Source organism: Ranitomeya imitator, chromosome 5 (genome assembly GCF_032444005.1).
Source record: "Ranitomeya imitator isolate aRanImi1 chromosome 5, aRanImi1.pri, whole genome shotgun sequence".
Classification (NCBI taxonomy): domain Eukaryota; kingdom Metazoa; phylum Chordata; class Amphibia; order Anura; family Dendrobatidae; genus Ranitomeya; species Ranitomeya imitator.
In genome coordinates, this window is record NC_091286.1 from 195,405,549 (window position 1) to 195,422,447 (window position 16,899).

The window sequence follows — 16,899 nt, forward strand, 5'->3', positions numbered from 1 at the left end:
GGGTCGCCGCGCAAAAAAGAAATAATAATCAAAACCTGTTGAACTGAATTACCAGAAGAATGAGGTTTCAAGGCCAGAAATAACTTACAATTATTTTTGAAGCTCAGAAACTTATTTCTATAACCAAAAAACAAATCAGGAATAGGAATTCTTGGTTCTAGCATAGATTTCTGATCAATTGTATCCTGAATCTTTTGTACATTTATAACGAGATTATCCATTGAAGAGCACAGAGCCTGAATATCCATGTCCACAGCTGTGTCCTGAAGCACCCTAATGTCTAGGGGAAAAAAAAGACTGAACACAGAGCTGAGAAAAAAAAAATGATGTCAGAACTTCTTTTTTCCCTCTATTGAGAATCATTAGATTGGCTCCTTGTACTGTTATGTAGGCAATCCAGTAACACAGTGTGCAGCAATCAGAGCACATTCAGTGATCTGACAATAACCCAAAAACAATAGAACGAGCTCTGAGACGTGGAATCTCTGTAGACCGCAATACCTGAACCTATCCTAACACAACTAAAGGCAGCTGTGGATTGCGCCTGTCACTACCTATGCAACTCGGCACAGCCTGAGGAGCTGACTAGCCTGAAGATAGAAATACAAGCCTGACTTGCCTCAGAGAAATACCCCAAAGGAAAAGGCAGCCCCCCACATATAATGACTGTTAGCAAGATGAAAAGACAAAACGTAGGGATGAAATAGATTCAGCAAAGTGAGGCCCGATATTCTAGATAGAGCGAGGATAGCAAAGAGAACTATGCAGTCTACAAAAAACCCTAAAGCAAAAACCACGCAAAGGGGGCAAAAAGACCCACCGTGCCGAACTAACGGCACGGCGGTACACCCTTTGCGTCTCAGAGCTTCCAGCAAAAACGAATAGACAAGCTGGACAGAAAAAACAGCAACAAAAGCAAAGAAGCACTTATCTAAGCAGAGCAGCAGGCCACAGGAAAGATCCAGGAGCTCAGATCCAACACTGGAACATTGACAAGGAGCAAGGAAGACAGAATCAGGCGGAGTTAAATAACAAGGCAGCCAACGAGCTCACCAGAACACCTGAGGGAGGAAGCCCAGAGGCTGCAGTACCACTTGTGACCACAGGAGTGAATTCAGCCACAGAATTCACAACATACCTGTATCCATATTCCTCATGTGTGATTGAAAGGCTGATCTTAGCTGTAAATAACAAAATCATTGAGATCTCGGAATATCATCTTTATTCTGTAATTGTTCAAAAGACATAAAAGTCCCCTGGTTATGTAGATCGCCTACTGAGAAGACACCATGTGAGATCCAAAAGTCAGTGGACGGGTGGTACATCAGTACTGAAAAATAATTATTTCCCCACAATGGCATTTCAGCTACAATATCTACAAATCTAATGACTTTTTTAATTTGGCTCCAGATTGATCGTGCCAGCTGGAGGAGGGGCAACAGACGAGGAACACTAACTTTCTCCAGGTCCAAAAAACCTAGTGGGCAATCAATCTGAGCAGAATGGAGCAGATGGTTCTCAGAGTTAAGTAGAGAATTATTGGGCATCCATTTATTTATTGCCGTAGCCTACCCAGCCAAGTAATATAAATAAAAATCAGGTAGAGCCGCTCCACCCCCCTGCTTTGGTCTCTGTAGAGCAGATAGCTTGAGTTTAGGTCTAGCCTTCCTCCATATAAAGGACGTAATTTGGGACCTTAGATTCGCAAAAAAGGATTTAGGTATTGGCACAGCACTGTTTTGAAAGCAGTAGCTGAGTTTGGGGAGCAATATCATTTTAATTAGGTTAATACGGCCAGCAACAGAGAGCGGGAGTTTATTCCAGCCATTCGCTACCTCCCATAAATAGTGCCATGCGAAGAACCAATGTGTTAGCCTGGGGGTGGGGGGGGTCGTTATAGACACATAATATCACATATTCACGAGAGTTAATTAATGCATGCATAACGACAAAGCGACCCTCAGGATGCCTCCGAGCTTCCCATCTGACATCTCTATGTATTAACAGAGAAACCCCTCTCGAATAGCTAGTATGGAATGCGTGGATAAACCACTGTACCCATAGCTTTTGTACACATCGGGCTGTATCCCTAGTCAGGTGTGTCTCCACCAGTGCTACAACATGAGGATGATAACGTTTAATCAGTGAAAACACCTTAATTTTCTTCCGGGGAGTTTTAAAACCTCGTATATTCCAGGTCATACATATAATCTCAGATCCCATACTTATATTTAAAAGAAAGAATGTGCATTATTACTCGGGCAAAGTTCAGAGACATCAGAGCACAAAATTGCTGTTGGCGGCGACTTTACATACAACAGACAAAACTAATATAAAGAACAAAACAGAGCAAAAACCGAACCGTATAGGAGTGAAGTCCTGTACTCCTACAATCAGATAGAAAAGGGGATACCCTCACTGAATCCAGCATCCTGTATTGTTGATGAACTCGGCGCCCGTATAGAGAGCTCTGCTTGTATAGCCATTAGACAAGAAAGATTTTGTTGGATTATGAGTATATTAGGATTCTTTTGCATTTGACACCTTGTGGGACCGTAACCATTCAGTTACTTCCGCTGGGTCTGTAAAGAATATGGAAGAACCTTCATGGACAATTCGGAGTCGAGCTGGATAGAGCATAGAGTAGATGACATTTTTGTCTCTCAGTTGCTTCTTGATTTCCATAACCGTGTCGGCTGTTTTTGGAGCTCCATTGAAAAGTCCGGAAAAATCGAAATTGTAGCATTGTTGAATTTGATAAGACCTTTTTGCCGTGCCAAACAAAGAATAGCATCCCTATCCCTACAGTTTAGGAGACATGCCAGAAAAGGTCGAGGTGGAGATCCAGGGGGGAGAGGTCTTGTAGGGACCCTGTGGGCTTTCTCCACCGAGAATGTTGAGGAAAATTCATCCCCCAGAGAGGCCCTGAGTCAGTCTTCCAGGAATTGCTGACCCTCCAAACGTTCCGGCCGGCCAATAATTCGGATATTTTTTTGGCGTAGTCTGTTCTCCAAATAGTCTGCCTTTTGTTTCCAGGCGTTAATAGAGCCAGCCACTTTCGTCAGTTTAGCCTCCATAGGGGTGATGGTATCTTCTATATGGGACACGCTTGTTTCCACCTCTGTAATGCGCCCCCTCATGGCCTGCATATCATGCCACAGACGACCCACCTCCGTATGCACATCCTCTATTTTTTCAGTAAGAGATTATCTAGTTAGGGATATAGCCTCCATTAAGTGCTCAGATGCCTGTTTAAGAGTCAATTCGTCTTGTTCACCCTCCTCATTACTATCAGAGAGGCGTTTTTTTTCGCTGGGCCTGTGAGGGGTTGTTTCTAAAAGTTCGTACACTATCAGGGGGATCATCCCTGGCATATCTGCATATCCCTGGCAGCTCCTGCTCCCTTGGAATGGTGCATGGCTAACAGCAACAAGGTTCCACAAAATGATTACAATTGTATTTATGGAGAATCCACGTTCCAGTCGCGGACTCAGCAGGGTTAAATGCAGAGTTTATATCCTAAAGTGACTCTGGATAGACAGATGGGATATTATGAATTGTAAATGTAGCAGCATTATCTTCACCCTAGCTCTGTGCACCAGAGCGGGCACACAGTCTCCACTGAGCAGCAACAGGGAGGGGGTTAATCCCTCCGAAGTAATGGCGCTGACAGGTTGAGTGTCTATCTAATAGGGGAGCGCAGGGCCCAATCTTCCAGAGCACACACCACACGTCCCCTTATTATCTCAGGATGTATGTTCCACTCCTGAGCAGCACCGCAAGGATGGCAAATAGTGTCGCTTCCCCTCCTGTCAGGACGCGCGCTTTAGAAATGGCCGCTGTCCCACGCAGGCACCGCCGCCCGCCCAGGTCCTCCGACTCCAGGTGCACCAAAGTTCCACAGCACTCACCCGCAGATGTCGGGAGACTCTCGGAGCCCAAGGGGGAGGGAGTCCCGCCGCTGATGGAGGTTGGCGCTGCGTCCCGTACCATCGGAGCGCACGCTTAGAAAATGGCCGCCAATACACGTGGATCCCTCTGTCTGTCCAGGCCTCCTCGGCTCCTGACGTCCCGGATCCTCACAGCACCCTTCCGCAGAGGTCACAAGCCTCCCAAGGTCCAGGGGTTCTAATACCGGCAGGTATAACTTGTTAAAAAGGGGTCTTAATGGCAGGATAAGTTCATGATTCCAGGAGCTCTCACAGGGTACGTCCTCCCTCCTCTGCTACATAGCCACGCCCCCTCTATGACTTAAGCCTTTAATGGCCAGGCCTGGTTAAACTTTAATGAATACTTATTGATTTATAGGAAAGAAAAAATTAAAATCAATAGTATAGCAAAGATGAAAATCTTTGTAATATATCTTAACAGACGAAAATTCCTCTTTCTCCACTTTCCAGCCACTTCTTTCCCTCCCTGGGCCTCCTGCACTGTGTACATACATGTAAGGATCTTGTTGCATGCTGGAGCCCATAGTTATCTAGATGAGGAGGAAGCTGCTGCGGGAGGAAGACAGGCTTGTGTCACTGCATGCGAGGTTTCTAGTTGGGTGAATTTCTCCTCATTCTATTTTGGGGTACATGTGACTTGACTTTTTTATTTAAATGTTTGAGTTTAATTACCGTATATACTCGAGTATAAACCGACCCGAGTATAAGCCGATCCCCCTAATTTTGCCACAAAAAACTGGGAAAACTTATTGACTCGAGTATAAGCCTAGGGTGGAAATGCAGCATTTACCGGTGAATTTCAAAAATAAAAATAGATCATTATTTCCCCATAGCTGTGCCATATAGTGCTCTGCACCGTTCATATTTCCCCATAGCTGTGCCCCATACAGTGTTCTGCACCGTTCATTTTGTCCCATAGCTGTGCCCCATACTGTGCTCTGCACCGTTCATTTTGTCCCATAGCTGTGCCCCCTACTGTGCTCGGCACCGTTCATTATTGCCCCATATCTGTGCCCCATATATGCTCTGCACAGTTCATTATTGCCCCATATCTGTGCCCCATATCTGTGCCCCATATATGCTCTGCACCGTTCATTATTGCCCCATATCTGTGCCCCATATATGCTCTGCACCGTTCATTATTGTCCCATATCTGTGCCCTATACTGTGCTCTGCACCGTTCATTATTGCCCCATATCTGTGCCCCATATATGCTCTGCACCGTTCATTATTGTCCCATATCTGTGCCCCATATATGCTCTGCACCGTTCATTATTGCCCCATATCTGTGCCCCATATATGCTCTGCACCGTTCATTATTGTCCCATATCTGTGCCCCATATATGCTCTGCACCATTCATTTTGTCCCATAGCTGTGCCCCATACTGTGCTCGGCACTGTTCATACTGCCCCATAGCTGTGCCCCATACTGTGCTCGGCACTGTTCATACTGCCCCATAGCTGTGCCCCATACTGTGCTCGGCACCGTTCGTTATTGTCCCATATCTGTGTCCCATATATGCTCTGCACCATTCATTTTGTCCCATAGCTGTGCCCCATATACAATGCTCTGCACCGTTCATTATTGTCCCATAGATGCTCCACATAAATCTGTGCCACTGCTGCTGCTGCAATAAAAAAAAAAAACACATACTCACCTCTCTTGCTTGCAGCTCCCGGCGTCTCGTTCCGGCGTCCGGTCCCGGTGTCTCCGCTCTGACTGATCAGGCAGAGGGCGCCGCGCACACTATATGCGTCATCGCTCCCTCTGACCTGAACAGTCAGAGCGCAGAGACGCCGGGAAGATGGAGCAACGCCCGGCGGCTGGAACGCGGACAGGTGAATATTACATACTTACCTGGTCCCAGCGATCCTGACGCTCACTCTGTCTGTCACAGCTGGTCTTCGGTGCCGCAGCCTCATTCTCTATCAGCGGTCACCGGCACCGCTGATTAGAGAAATTAATAGGCGGCTCCACCCCTATGGGAGGTGGAGCCGCCTATTCATTTTTCTAATGAGCGGTCCCACGTGACCGCTGAAGAGGGGAAGAACTGCAGCACCGAAGACCGTGGGACGGCAGGGACAGCGCCAGGATCGCTGGGACTAGGTGAGTATGCCTCAGCGCCCTCTCCCCCTCACCCGCCGACCCTGCCACCCACCTTGACTCGAGTATAAGCCGAGAGGGGCACTTTCAGCCCAAATATTTGGGCTGAAAATCTCGGCTTATACTCGAGTATATACGGTAAGTATTTTTTGGGGGGGAGTTGTATTTTACAGTGGCACCATTTTGGTGTAAATATATCTTAATGCCTAACTTTTACAGACTATTTGTTGGGAGAAATTCAACAAGAAACAGAACTTCTGCTGTTACTATTATTTTATGTTTTAAATGTTATGCTTGTTCATGTACTGCACAAAAAGTGTAATTTTAATCTGTGAGTCAGTACTATTATGGGTATACCTGTACATCGAGGGCCAATTCATCAATGCTTTTAGTCAAGTAACTGGGCATAAAAACCTTTAAAAAGTTGCATAATTTTGGTATAACTGGAGGCTGCGCGAACATTATGTGGTGGTGTTCGCTACACCACAAATCTTAGTCCAAGAGGAACTAGAATCCTATTTGTGGCGAGGCATACACAGAGGTGCACGTCAATCATCCGGCGCTTCTGATTCATGAAGAAGCGTACGCAGTGTCAGACTGGGATGTCAAGGGCCCACCAGTAACCAACTCCACTGCCCCACTTTTCAACTAGATGCAAATGTGACATTATCCTCAATCACAAATTTATATGACAATAGACTGGGTAGATTGTTAAATAAATAAGATGCCATCTTTGTCTGCACTAAGTGATTGAAGTATATTGTGCCAAGTACTGCTCATATGCAAGGGTGGTGGCCTACTCTTGCACAGTGGCCCACCGGAGGATTCTCCTGTAGCCATTCCAAGCAGGGCTGGGGAGTCGCTAAGCCAAATTTCCGACTCCGACTCCTCAATTTCCATGACTCCGACTCCACCAAAATGGGCTCCGACTCCATGATTCCGACTCTGACTGCACAGCCCTGGTTCCAAGCCTGGCGTACGCCTCATCATGAATCAGGAGAGTCTGATATTAGCACTTCCCCAAGACTGGCATGAGCAACGTCATTATTGATGAATCTGGCCCTGTGTACATTTTTGATGATTCATATTATTATTGAGCTATCGTACTGTTGGTCAATCCAAAAGTTTAATAAACCTGAAAACTGAATCTAAAAAAAAAAACAAAGTAAAAGTAATATTTCTCTTTGTTAGAATATCTTCGTGGGCAGAATTATTAGGAAATTATTGGTGTGCAGAATTATTATGCCACTAAATGAAAAACAGAAATTTGCCATCTCAATTATTATTTATTATTATAGAGCCATTTATTCCATTGCGCTTTACATGTGAGGAGGGGTATACATAATAAAAACAATTACAGTAATCTTAAACGATACAAGTCACGAGTGGTACAGAAGGAGCGAGGACCCTGCCCGCGAGGGCTCACAATCATTCTATCTGTTAAAGTGAGACTAATAACCAAACCACTCATAAGTACAAAATTACATTTCCCAAAAAAATATCTGTGACCAATATAGCCATCCTTCTTTTCTGTAAGTGTTACACTATAAGGCTTCCCTCCATGGAGTTTGAAAGGTTCTTATTCGGTTGATAATCAACAGGTCAGGTGAGGAGAGCGCCACGTCATTATTATTTAATCTTTAAAGGGGTATTCTCATCTCTAAGATCCTATTCCAATATGTAATAGGTGTAATAATAATATTAGAAAATACCTCCTATTAGAAACATAGTATAGTTTTTGTGGTTTGCTATATCTCTTTCCTCATGTGCAGGAACTGCAGGACCATAAGTATCCATGGTTTCGACCACTTACAGTGGGGCAAAAAAGTATTTAGTCAGTCAGCAATAGTGCAAGTTCCACCACTTAAAAAGATGAGAGGCGTCTGTAATTTACATCATAGGTAGACCTCAACTATGGGAGACAAACTGAGAAAAAAAAAATCCAGAAAATCACATTGTCTGTTTTTTTTATCATTTTATTTGCATATTATGGTGGAAAATAAGTATTTGGTCAGAAACAAACAATCAAGATTTCTGGCTCTCAAATACTCTGGGTTTCACATCAATGACGCTATTAAGCACAATTACACATATCTCCCCTCCAGTATTTTACCAGTGACTTTGTCCCACTATATTTTCTCTGCCAGATCTGTGCATCATGAATTATGGTATCTGTTATAGGGGCCCCATGAGACTCTTCTGCCCAAGGCCCACAAAAACCTGGAGCCGGCCCTGGATGCAGTGTTCATCTAGACCAGTGTTTCCCAAACTCCAGTCCTCACGGACCCCACGGGTCATGTTTTCAGGATTTCCATAGTGTTGCACAGGTGAGACAATTCCTGATGCTTTGATGATACTTCCACTACCTGAGCAATACTAAGGAAATCCTGAAAACATGACCCGTTGGGTCTGTGAGGACTGGAGTTTGGAAACGCTGATCTAGACACAGCGTTTTGCGATTGCCAGTAAGTCCATAAGAGTGACTGAAATGTCCTGTACTGGGTCAACTCAGAATTCACCTCCCCAGACATGTGGTCTGTGCCAAACCTAATTGACCGTACATTTTATAAATACTGTAATACATGCAAGGTCCTGAACTTGATAACGACCATCTATTCGTGATGCAATAACACTGTGTCTATACATCTTGAAATTATTTCGAATAACCTGAATGTTATTTTGTGTTATACTTCTAGTTATTGTTCAAGGCAGAAGAAGTCTTTTAAATTAACAGTTAATATTTCTGGGTTTTCTCTCTCCAGGTCAGCTAAACTTATCAAGAGCATCTGTGTTAATAATAGGATGTGGAGGTTTGGGATGTCCGGTAGCTCAATATTTGGCTGCAGCTGGAATAGGTGATGATATCTGCCTTTTTTTTTTTTTTTTTTTACTTTGTTTTCATTTTCTGTATTTGTTGTGGCACATTTACTCTAGTGATATGCAAGTAATTTTACAACACTTTGACCACAAGAAACACTGGCCATACGTTCAAAGATGAGCGCTGGTTTACCATTTACACTGCTGGGGCGTGATGCCAGAGAAGTGCAGAGATGAATGATGGCTCTCCTGGACTGGACTAGTCTGGGGACAGAAGCGCCGAGATTCAACCTCAATACAGAAACACCTATTTATAATAAGGCCATTGTGACAAACCTCATTTGGAGGCTGATAAAGCACCCCTAAGACTTTATGGGGGCATAGTCTGCCAGGCTCCCTTTAACATCACCTAGGACGACCGTGTACAGCAGTGGGTTACAGAGGACTGGCAGAAATAGTCCATAAGCGATTAAATAAGAGGTTTATTATTTGTATCTCTTATATGTTGCAGCCATTAGTCAGATGTAGTCCGATATACTATTTCTCTGAAAGTTCACTGCAAAGCTAATGACTGTACCTGTACCCCAGCCCAAACTACCAGCCCTGTAATGAGGGAAAATATTTCAATAAACTTGGAGGTCCCCTTTAAGGCAAACAAAAAAAATTTTTGCTTAGAAGTCTGTATTTTTATACAGAATATAGTCAATATATATTATATTACAAATAGTTTGTACTTCAAAAATAGGGTAAAGTTTTGAAGGGTCTCTTTGTGTACACAGGACGACTGGGATTGCTGGATTATGATGTAGTAGAAACAAGCAATCTTCATAGACAAGTTTTACATGGAGAAAAAAGAAAAGGCATGTCAAAATCTGCATCTGTGGTGAAAACGCTAATGAAGTAGGTCTTTCTTTAATCGGTTGTCATTTTTAAATTATTTATCCTATTAACACCAAGAGAGCGATGTGTCAAAGCTAAAGGAACACTTGAGATGTTCTCCCTATCAACCAATCATGTTATTTCATTTTTTTTTTGTTTAAAGGCTTTTGAAAACTGAGAACTGGAATCTGATTGGTTACTATGGGAAACTATTTATTGCACTAATTTTGATAAATCTCCCACATTATCTTTTGTTTGATCATTTTATAATTTGATGATGTTTATTATTAGTTGGGGTTATTTGCATTATGACCTTGTCTTCAACTCACAGGATTTGTCCATGTCAATCGAGTATGGAAAATTAAAATGAACCTGTCAGCAGGATTTTGCTCAGTAAACTACAGACACTGACAATTTGTCGCCATTATACTGATTTAAATGATACCTGGGGTGAAGAAATCCATCTTGTGGTTCTTGTGTAATCAGTGTCAGAAGTTTTCAGTTAATGAGATGCTCGTGCTCGTGCTGCGGGACTGTAGGCAGTCTTATCTTACATAGTTACATAGTTATTAAGGTTGAAGGAAGACTATATGTCCATCTAGTTCAACCCATAGCCTAACCTAACATGCCCTAACATGTTGATCCAGAGGAAGGCAAAAAAAACCCATGTGGCAAAGAGTAAGCTCCACATTGGGGAAAAAAATTCCTTCCCGACTCCACATACGGCAATCAGACTAGTTCCCTGGATCAACGCCCTATCAAGGAATCTAGTGTATATACCCTGTAACATTATACTTTTCCAGAAAGGTATCCAGTCCCCTCTTAAATTTAAGTAATGAATCACTCATTACAACATCATACGGCAGAGAGTTCCATAGTCTCACTGCTCTTACAGTAAAGAATCAGCGTCTGTTGTTATGCTTAAACCTTTTTTCCTCCAACCGCAGAGGATGCCCCCTTGTCCCTGTTTCAGGTCTATGATTAAAAAGATCATCAGAAAGGTCTTTGTACTGTCCCCTCATATATTTATACATTAAAATAAGATCACCCCTTAGTCTTCGTTTTTCCAAACTAAATAGCCCCAAGTGTAATAACCTATCTTGGTATTGCAGACCCCCAAGTCCTCTAATAACCTTGGTCGCTCTTCTCTGCACCCGCTCCAGTTCAGCTATGTCTTTCTTAAACACCGGAGACCAGAACTGTGCACAGTATTCTAAGTGTGGTCGAACTAGTGACTTGTATAGAGGTAAAATTATATTCTCCTCATGAGCATCTATGCCTCTTTTAATGCATCCCATTATTTTATTTGCCTTTGTAGCCGCTGCCTGACACTGGCCACTGAATTTAAGTTTGTCATCCACCCATACACCCAGGTCTTTTTCATTGACGGTTTTGCCCAGAGTTTTAGAATTAAGCACATAATTATACATCTTATTACTTCTACCCAAGTGCATGACCTTACATTTATCCCCATTAAAGCTCATTTGCCATTTATCAGCCCAAGCTTCTAGTTTACATAAATCATCCTGTAATATAAAATTGTCCTCCTCTGTATTGATTACCCTGCAGAGTTTAGTGTCATCTGCAAATATTGAAATTCTACTCTGAATGCCCCCTACAAGGTCATTAATAAATATGATAAAAAGAGGGCCCAATACTGACCCCTGTGGTACCCCACTGCTAACCGCTACCCAGTCCGAGTGTGCTCCATTAATAACCACCCTTTGTTTCCTATCCCTGAGCCAGCTCTCAACCCACTTGCACATATTTTCCCCTATCCCCATTATTCTCATTTTATGTATCAACCTTTCGTGTGGCACCGTATCAAAAGCTTTTGAAAAGTCCATATACACTACATCCACTGGGTTCCCTTGGTCCAATCCGGAACTTACCTCTTCATAGAAACTGATCAAATTAGTCTGACATGAACGGTCCCTAGTAAACCCGTGCTGATACTGGGTCATGAGGTTATTCCTCTTCAGATACTCCAGTATAGCGTCCCTTAGAATGCCCTCCAGGATTTTACCCACAGTAGAGCTTAAGCTTACTGGCCTATAATTTCCGAGTTCAGTTTTTGTTCCCTTTTTGAATATTGGCACCACATTTGCTATACGCCAGTCCTGTGGCACAGACCCTGTTATTATGGAGTCTTTAAAGATTAAAAATAATGGTCTATCAATGACTGTACTTAATTCCTGCAGTACTCGAGGGTGTATCCCATCCGGGCCCGGAGATTTGTCAATTTTAGTGATTTTTAGACGCCGCCGCACTTCCTGCTGGGTTAAGCAGGTGACATTTAATTGGGAATTTTTATCACTAGACATTTTGTCTGCCATGGGATTTTCTTGTGTAAATACTGATGAAAAAAAGTCATTTAGCATATTGGCTTTTTCCTCATCCACCATCTCACCCAGACTATTTTTAAGGGGGCCAACACTATCATTTTTTAGTTTCTTACTATTTATGTAGTTAAAGAATATTTTAGGATTATTTTTACTCTCTCTGGCAATGAGTCTCTCTGTCTCAATCTTTGCTGCCTTGATTTGCTTTTTACAGAATTTATTTAATTTTCTGTATTTATTTAATGCCTCCTCACTACCTACTTCCTTTAATTCTCTAAATGCTTTCTTTTTGTCACTTATTTCGCCCCTTACAACTCTATTTAGCCATATTGGTTTCCTCCTATTTCTAGTATGTTTATTCCCATACGGTATATACTGTGCACAGGTCCTATCCAGGATGCTAATAAACGTCTCCCATTTTCTTTGTGTATTTTTGTGTCTCAGGATATCGTCCCAGTTAATTGCACCAAGATCCTCTCTCATCCGTTGGAAATTTGCCCTCCTGAAGTTTAGTGTCCTTGTAACCCCTCTACTACACATCTTTTTAAAGGATACATGAAAACTTATTATTTTGTGATCGCTATTTCCCAAGTGACCCCCAACCCTTATATTTGATATGCGGTCTGGCCTGTTGGTTAATATTAGGTCTAGCAGTGCCCCCCTTCTTGTTGGGTCCTGAACCAGTTGTGAAAGGTAATTGTCTCTCATCATTGTCAAAAACCGATTACCTTTGCTGGAACTGCAGGTTTCTGTTCCCCAATCTATTTCAGGGTAGTTGAAGTCCCCCATAATAATGACTTCTCCTTGAGTCGCAGCTTCATCTATTTGCTTTACGAGGATATTCTCCATTGCTTCCATTATTTTTGGAGATTTATAACAAACCCCTATCAGTAATTTATTATTTTTTCCCCCTCCCCTTATCTCCACCCACAGGGATTCTACATTTTCATTAAATTCACCTATATTATCGCGCAGGATGGGTTTTAAGGATGATTTTACATATAGACACACCCCACCCCCTCGCTTATCTGTACGGTCATTTCTGAACAGGCTATAGCCCTGCAAGTTAACAGCCCAGTCATGGCTCTCATCCAGCCACGTTTCAGATATCCCCACCATGTCATAATTATGCTCCAACAACATTAGTTCTAATTCGTCCATTTTGTTGGCGAGGCTTCTGGCATTAGTATACATGCACTTTATGTTCCTCTCTGTACTTCTATTTATTAAATTATTAACTGTTCTGACCCCACCCCCCATGCCACCGCCACCCCCAACTTCCTTATTTGTGCCCAGGTCTCTGTCTGCACTATCTTCCCCTCCTATAAAATGTATACCCTCCCCCCCAATTCCTAGTTTAAACACTCCTCCAACCTTCTAGCCATTCTCTCCCCCAGCACAGCTGCACCCTCCTCATTGAGGTGCAGCCCGTCCCTAGCGTAGAGCCTGTAGCCAACTGAGAAGTCGGCCCAGTTCTGCAGGAACCCAAACCCCTCTTTCCTACACCAATTCTTGAGCCACTTATTAAACTCCCTAATCTCCCGTTGCCTCTCTGGCGTGGCACGTGGTACCGGCAGTATTTCGGAAAATACCACGTTGGAGGTCCTTGCTTTCAGCTTGCAGCCTAATTCCCTGAAATCATCTTTAAGGACCTTCCACCTACCTATCTTGTTGCTCTAAGCCAGAGAAACCAAGGAAAGACCTGTTCACAGGCCGCCCCGATGCACAAACATGTTTCCCATCATAGGGACAGACAGAGAGAAAGTACTGATGGTGAATAAAATAGGATTAATTATTAAGACAAAAAAGTGCAGTTCCTCCATTTATTTGTTATGCCATTCATTGTGCATTACTAATCACCTGGAAACCTGATTGTCCAAGTTTGTGGGGTTACCGCAATATCAAACTTGCTTCCACTTTTTTTTCTGTTTAAATAATGAAAAAAATCAAAATTTTGTAAAATAATAAAAAAAAGTTTTCCATTCTGTTGCCAATTCCCGAGACCCGTAACATTTTATATTTTTGTGTTGAGTGAGGGATTTTGAGTTTACCGTAAAATCCTGTATTTCTGGCATATACCGTATATACTCGCGTATAAGCCGACCCGAGTATAAGCCGACCCCCCTAATTTTGCCACAAAAAACTGGGAAAACTTATTGACTCGAGTATAAGCCCAGGGTGGAAATGCAGCATTTACCGGTGAATTTCAAAAAATAAAAATAGATCATTCTTGCCCCATAGCTGTGCCATATAGTGCTCTGCATGTTCATTATTGCCCCATAGCTGTGCCCCATATAGTGCTCTGCACCGTTCATGATTGTCCCATAGCTGTGCCATATAGTGCTCTGCACCGTTCATAGTTCCCTATAGCTGTGCCCCATACAGTGCTCTGCACCGTTCATTATTTCCCTATAGCTGTGCCTCATATAGTGCTCTGCATTGTTCATTATTTCCCTATAGCTGTGCCCCATACAGTGCTCTGCACCGTTCATAGTTCCCTATAGCTGTGCCCCATACAGTGCTCTGCACCGTTCATTATTTCCCTATAGCTGTGCCCCATACAGTGCTCTGCACCGTTCATTATTTCCCTATAGCTGTGCCCCATACAGTGCTCTGCACCGTTCATTATTTCCCTATAGCTGTGCCCCATACAGTGCTCTGCACCGTTCATTATTTCCCTATAGCTGTGCCCCATACAGTGCTCTGCACCGTTCATTATTTCCCTATAGCTGTGCCCCATACAGTGCTCTGCACCGTTCATTATTTCCCTATAGCTGTGCCCCATACAGTGCTCTGCACCGTTCATTATTTCCCTATAGCTGTGCCCCATACAGTGCTCTGCACCGTTCATTATTTCCCTATAGCTGTGCCCCATACAGTGCTCTGCACCGTTCATTATTTCCCTATAGCTGTGCCCCATACAGTGCTCTGCACCGTTCATTATTTCCCTATAGCTGTGCCCCATACAGTGCTCTGCACCGTTCATTATTTCCCTATAGCTGTGCCCCATACAGTGCTCTGCACCGTTCATTATTGCCCTATAGCTCTGCCCCATATAGTGCTCTGCGTCGTTCATTATTGCCCTATAGCTGTGCCCCATATAGTGCTCTGCACCGTTCATTATTGCCCTATAGCTGTGCCCCATACAGTGCTCTGCACCGTACATAGTTCCCTATAGCTGTGCCCCATATATAGTGCTCTGCACCGTACATAGTTCCCTATAGCTGTGCCCCATACAGTGCTCTGCACCGTTCATAGTTCCCTATAGCTGTGCCCCATATAGTGCTCTGCACCGTTCATTATTTCCCTATAGCTGTGCCCCATACAGTGCTCTGCACCGTTCATTATTGCCCTATAGCTGTGCCCCATACAGTGCTCTGCACCGTTCATAGTTCCCTATAGCTGTGCCCCATATAGTGCTCTGCACCGTTCATAGTTCCCTATAGCTGTGCCCCATATAGTGCTCTGCACCGTTCATAGTTCCCTATAGCTGTGCCCCATATAGTGCTCTGCACCGTTCATAGTTCCCTATAGCTGTGCCTCATATAGTGCTCTGCACCGTTCATAGTTCCCTATAGCTGTGCCTCATATAGTGCTCTGCACCGTTCATTATTTCCCTATAGCTGTGCCCCATACAGTGCTCTGCACCGTTCATTATTGCCCTATAGCTGTGCCCCATACAGTGCTCTGCACCGTTCATTATTTCCCTATAGCTGTGCCCCATATAGTGCTCTGCACCGTTCATAGTTCCCTATAGCTGTGCCCCATATAGTGCTCTGCACCGTTCATAGTTCCCTATAGCTGTGCCTCATATAGTGCTCTGCACCGTTCATAGTTCCCTATAGCTGTGCCTCATATAGTGCTCTGCACCGTTCATAGTTCCCTATAGCTGTGCCTCATATAGTGCTCTGCACCGTTCATAGTTCCCTATAGCTGTGCCTCATATAGTGCTCTGCACCGTTCATAGTTCCCCATAGAAAGCTGTGCCATTGCCGCTGCTGCAGTAAAAAAAAAAAAAAAAGCCATACTCACCTTTCTTGCTTGCAGCTCCCAGCGTCCGGTCCCGGCGTGTCTCTGCTCTGACTGATCAGGCAGAGGGCGCCGCGCACACTATATGCGTCATCGCGCCCTCTGACCTGAACAGTCAGAGCGCAGACGCCGGGAAGATGGAGACGCCGGGAAGATGGAGCGGCGCCCGGCGGCTGGAACGCGAACAGGTGAATATTACATACTTACCTGGTCCCGACGTCCGGCTCCCTCTGCCTGTCCCAGCTGTCTTCGGTGCCGCAGCTTCTTTCTCTAATCAGCGGTCACCGGCAGCGCTGATTAGAGAAATGAATAGGCGGCTCCACCCCTATGGGAGGTGGAGCCGCCTATTCATTTCTGTAATGAGCGGTCCCACGTGACCGCTGAAGAGGGGAAGAAGCTGCAGCACAGAAGGCCGTGGGACGGCAGGGGGAGCGCCAGGATCGCTGGGACTAGGTAAGTATGCCTCAGCGCCCTCACCCGCCGACCCTGCCACCCACCTTGACTCGAGTATAAGCCGAGAGGGGCACTTTCAGCCCAAAAATTTGGGCTGAAAATCTCGGCTTATACTCGAGTATATACGGTAGTTTTTTCTTTTATACAGCGTTTACTAATTGGAGTTATTCTATATTTTGATATATCAGCCTTTCAAATACAGAGAGATACCAAATATTTAAATTTTTCCTTTGCTATTAATGGTAAAATATGTGGGAAGGATTTGATTTGAATTTTTATATTTATTTTTTTCCTATTTAAAGGGAACCGTCAGCATTATCGATGT

At 43.8% G+C, this 16,899-nt stretch overlaps 1 protein-coding gene across 4 annotated transcripts in view; it reads left to right on the forward strand.

The window, feature by feature from the left end:
• MOCS3 (molybdenum cofactor synthesis 3) overlaps positions 1-16,899 on the forward strand; it is a 115,337-nt gene that overhangs the window by 30,642 nt on the left and 67,796 nt on the right. For all 4 annotated transcript variants that reach the window (XR_011321963.1, XM_069769473.1, XM_069769476.1 and 1 more), the window contains exons 3-4: positions 8,817-8,909; positions 9,651-9,771. Coding sequence is in view for 3 of the 4 variants with exons in the window: in XM_069769473.1 (XP_069625574.1) it covers positions 8,817-8,909; positions 9,651-9,771 (214 nt within the window). In the remaining variant the exon portion in view is untranslated. The remainder of the gene's footprint in view (positions 1-8,816; positions 8,910-9,650; positions 9,772-16,899) is intronic.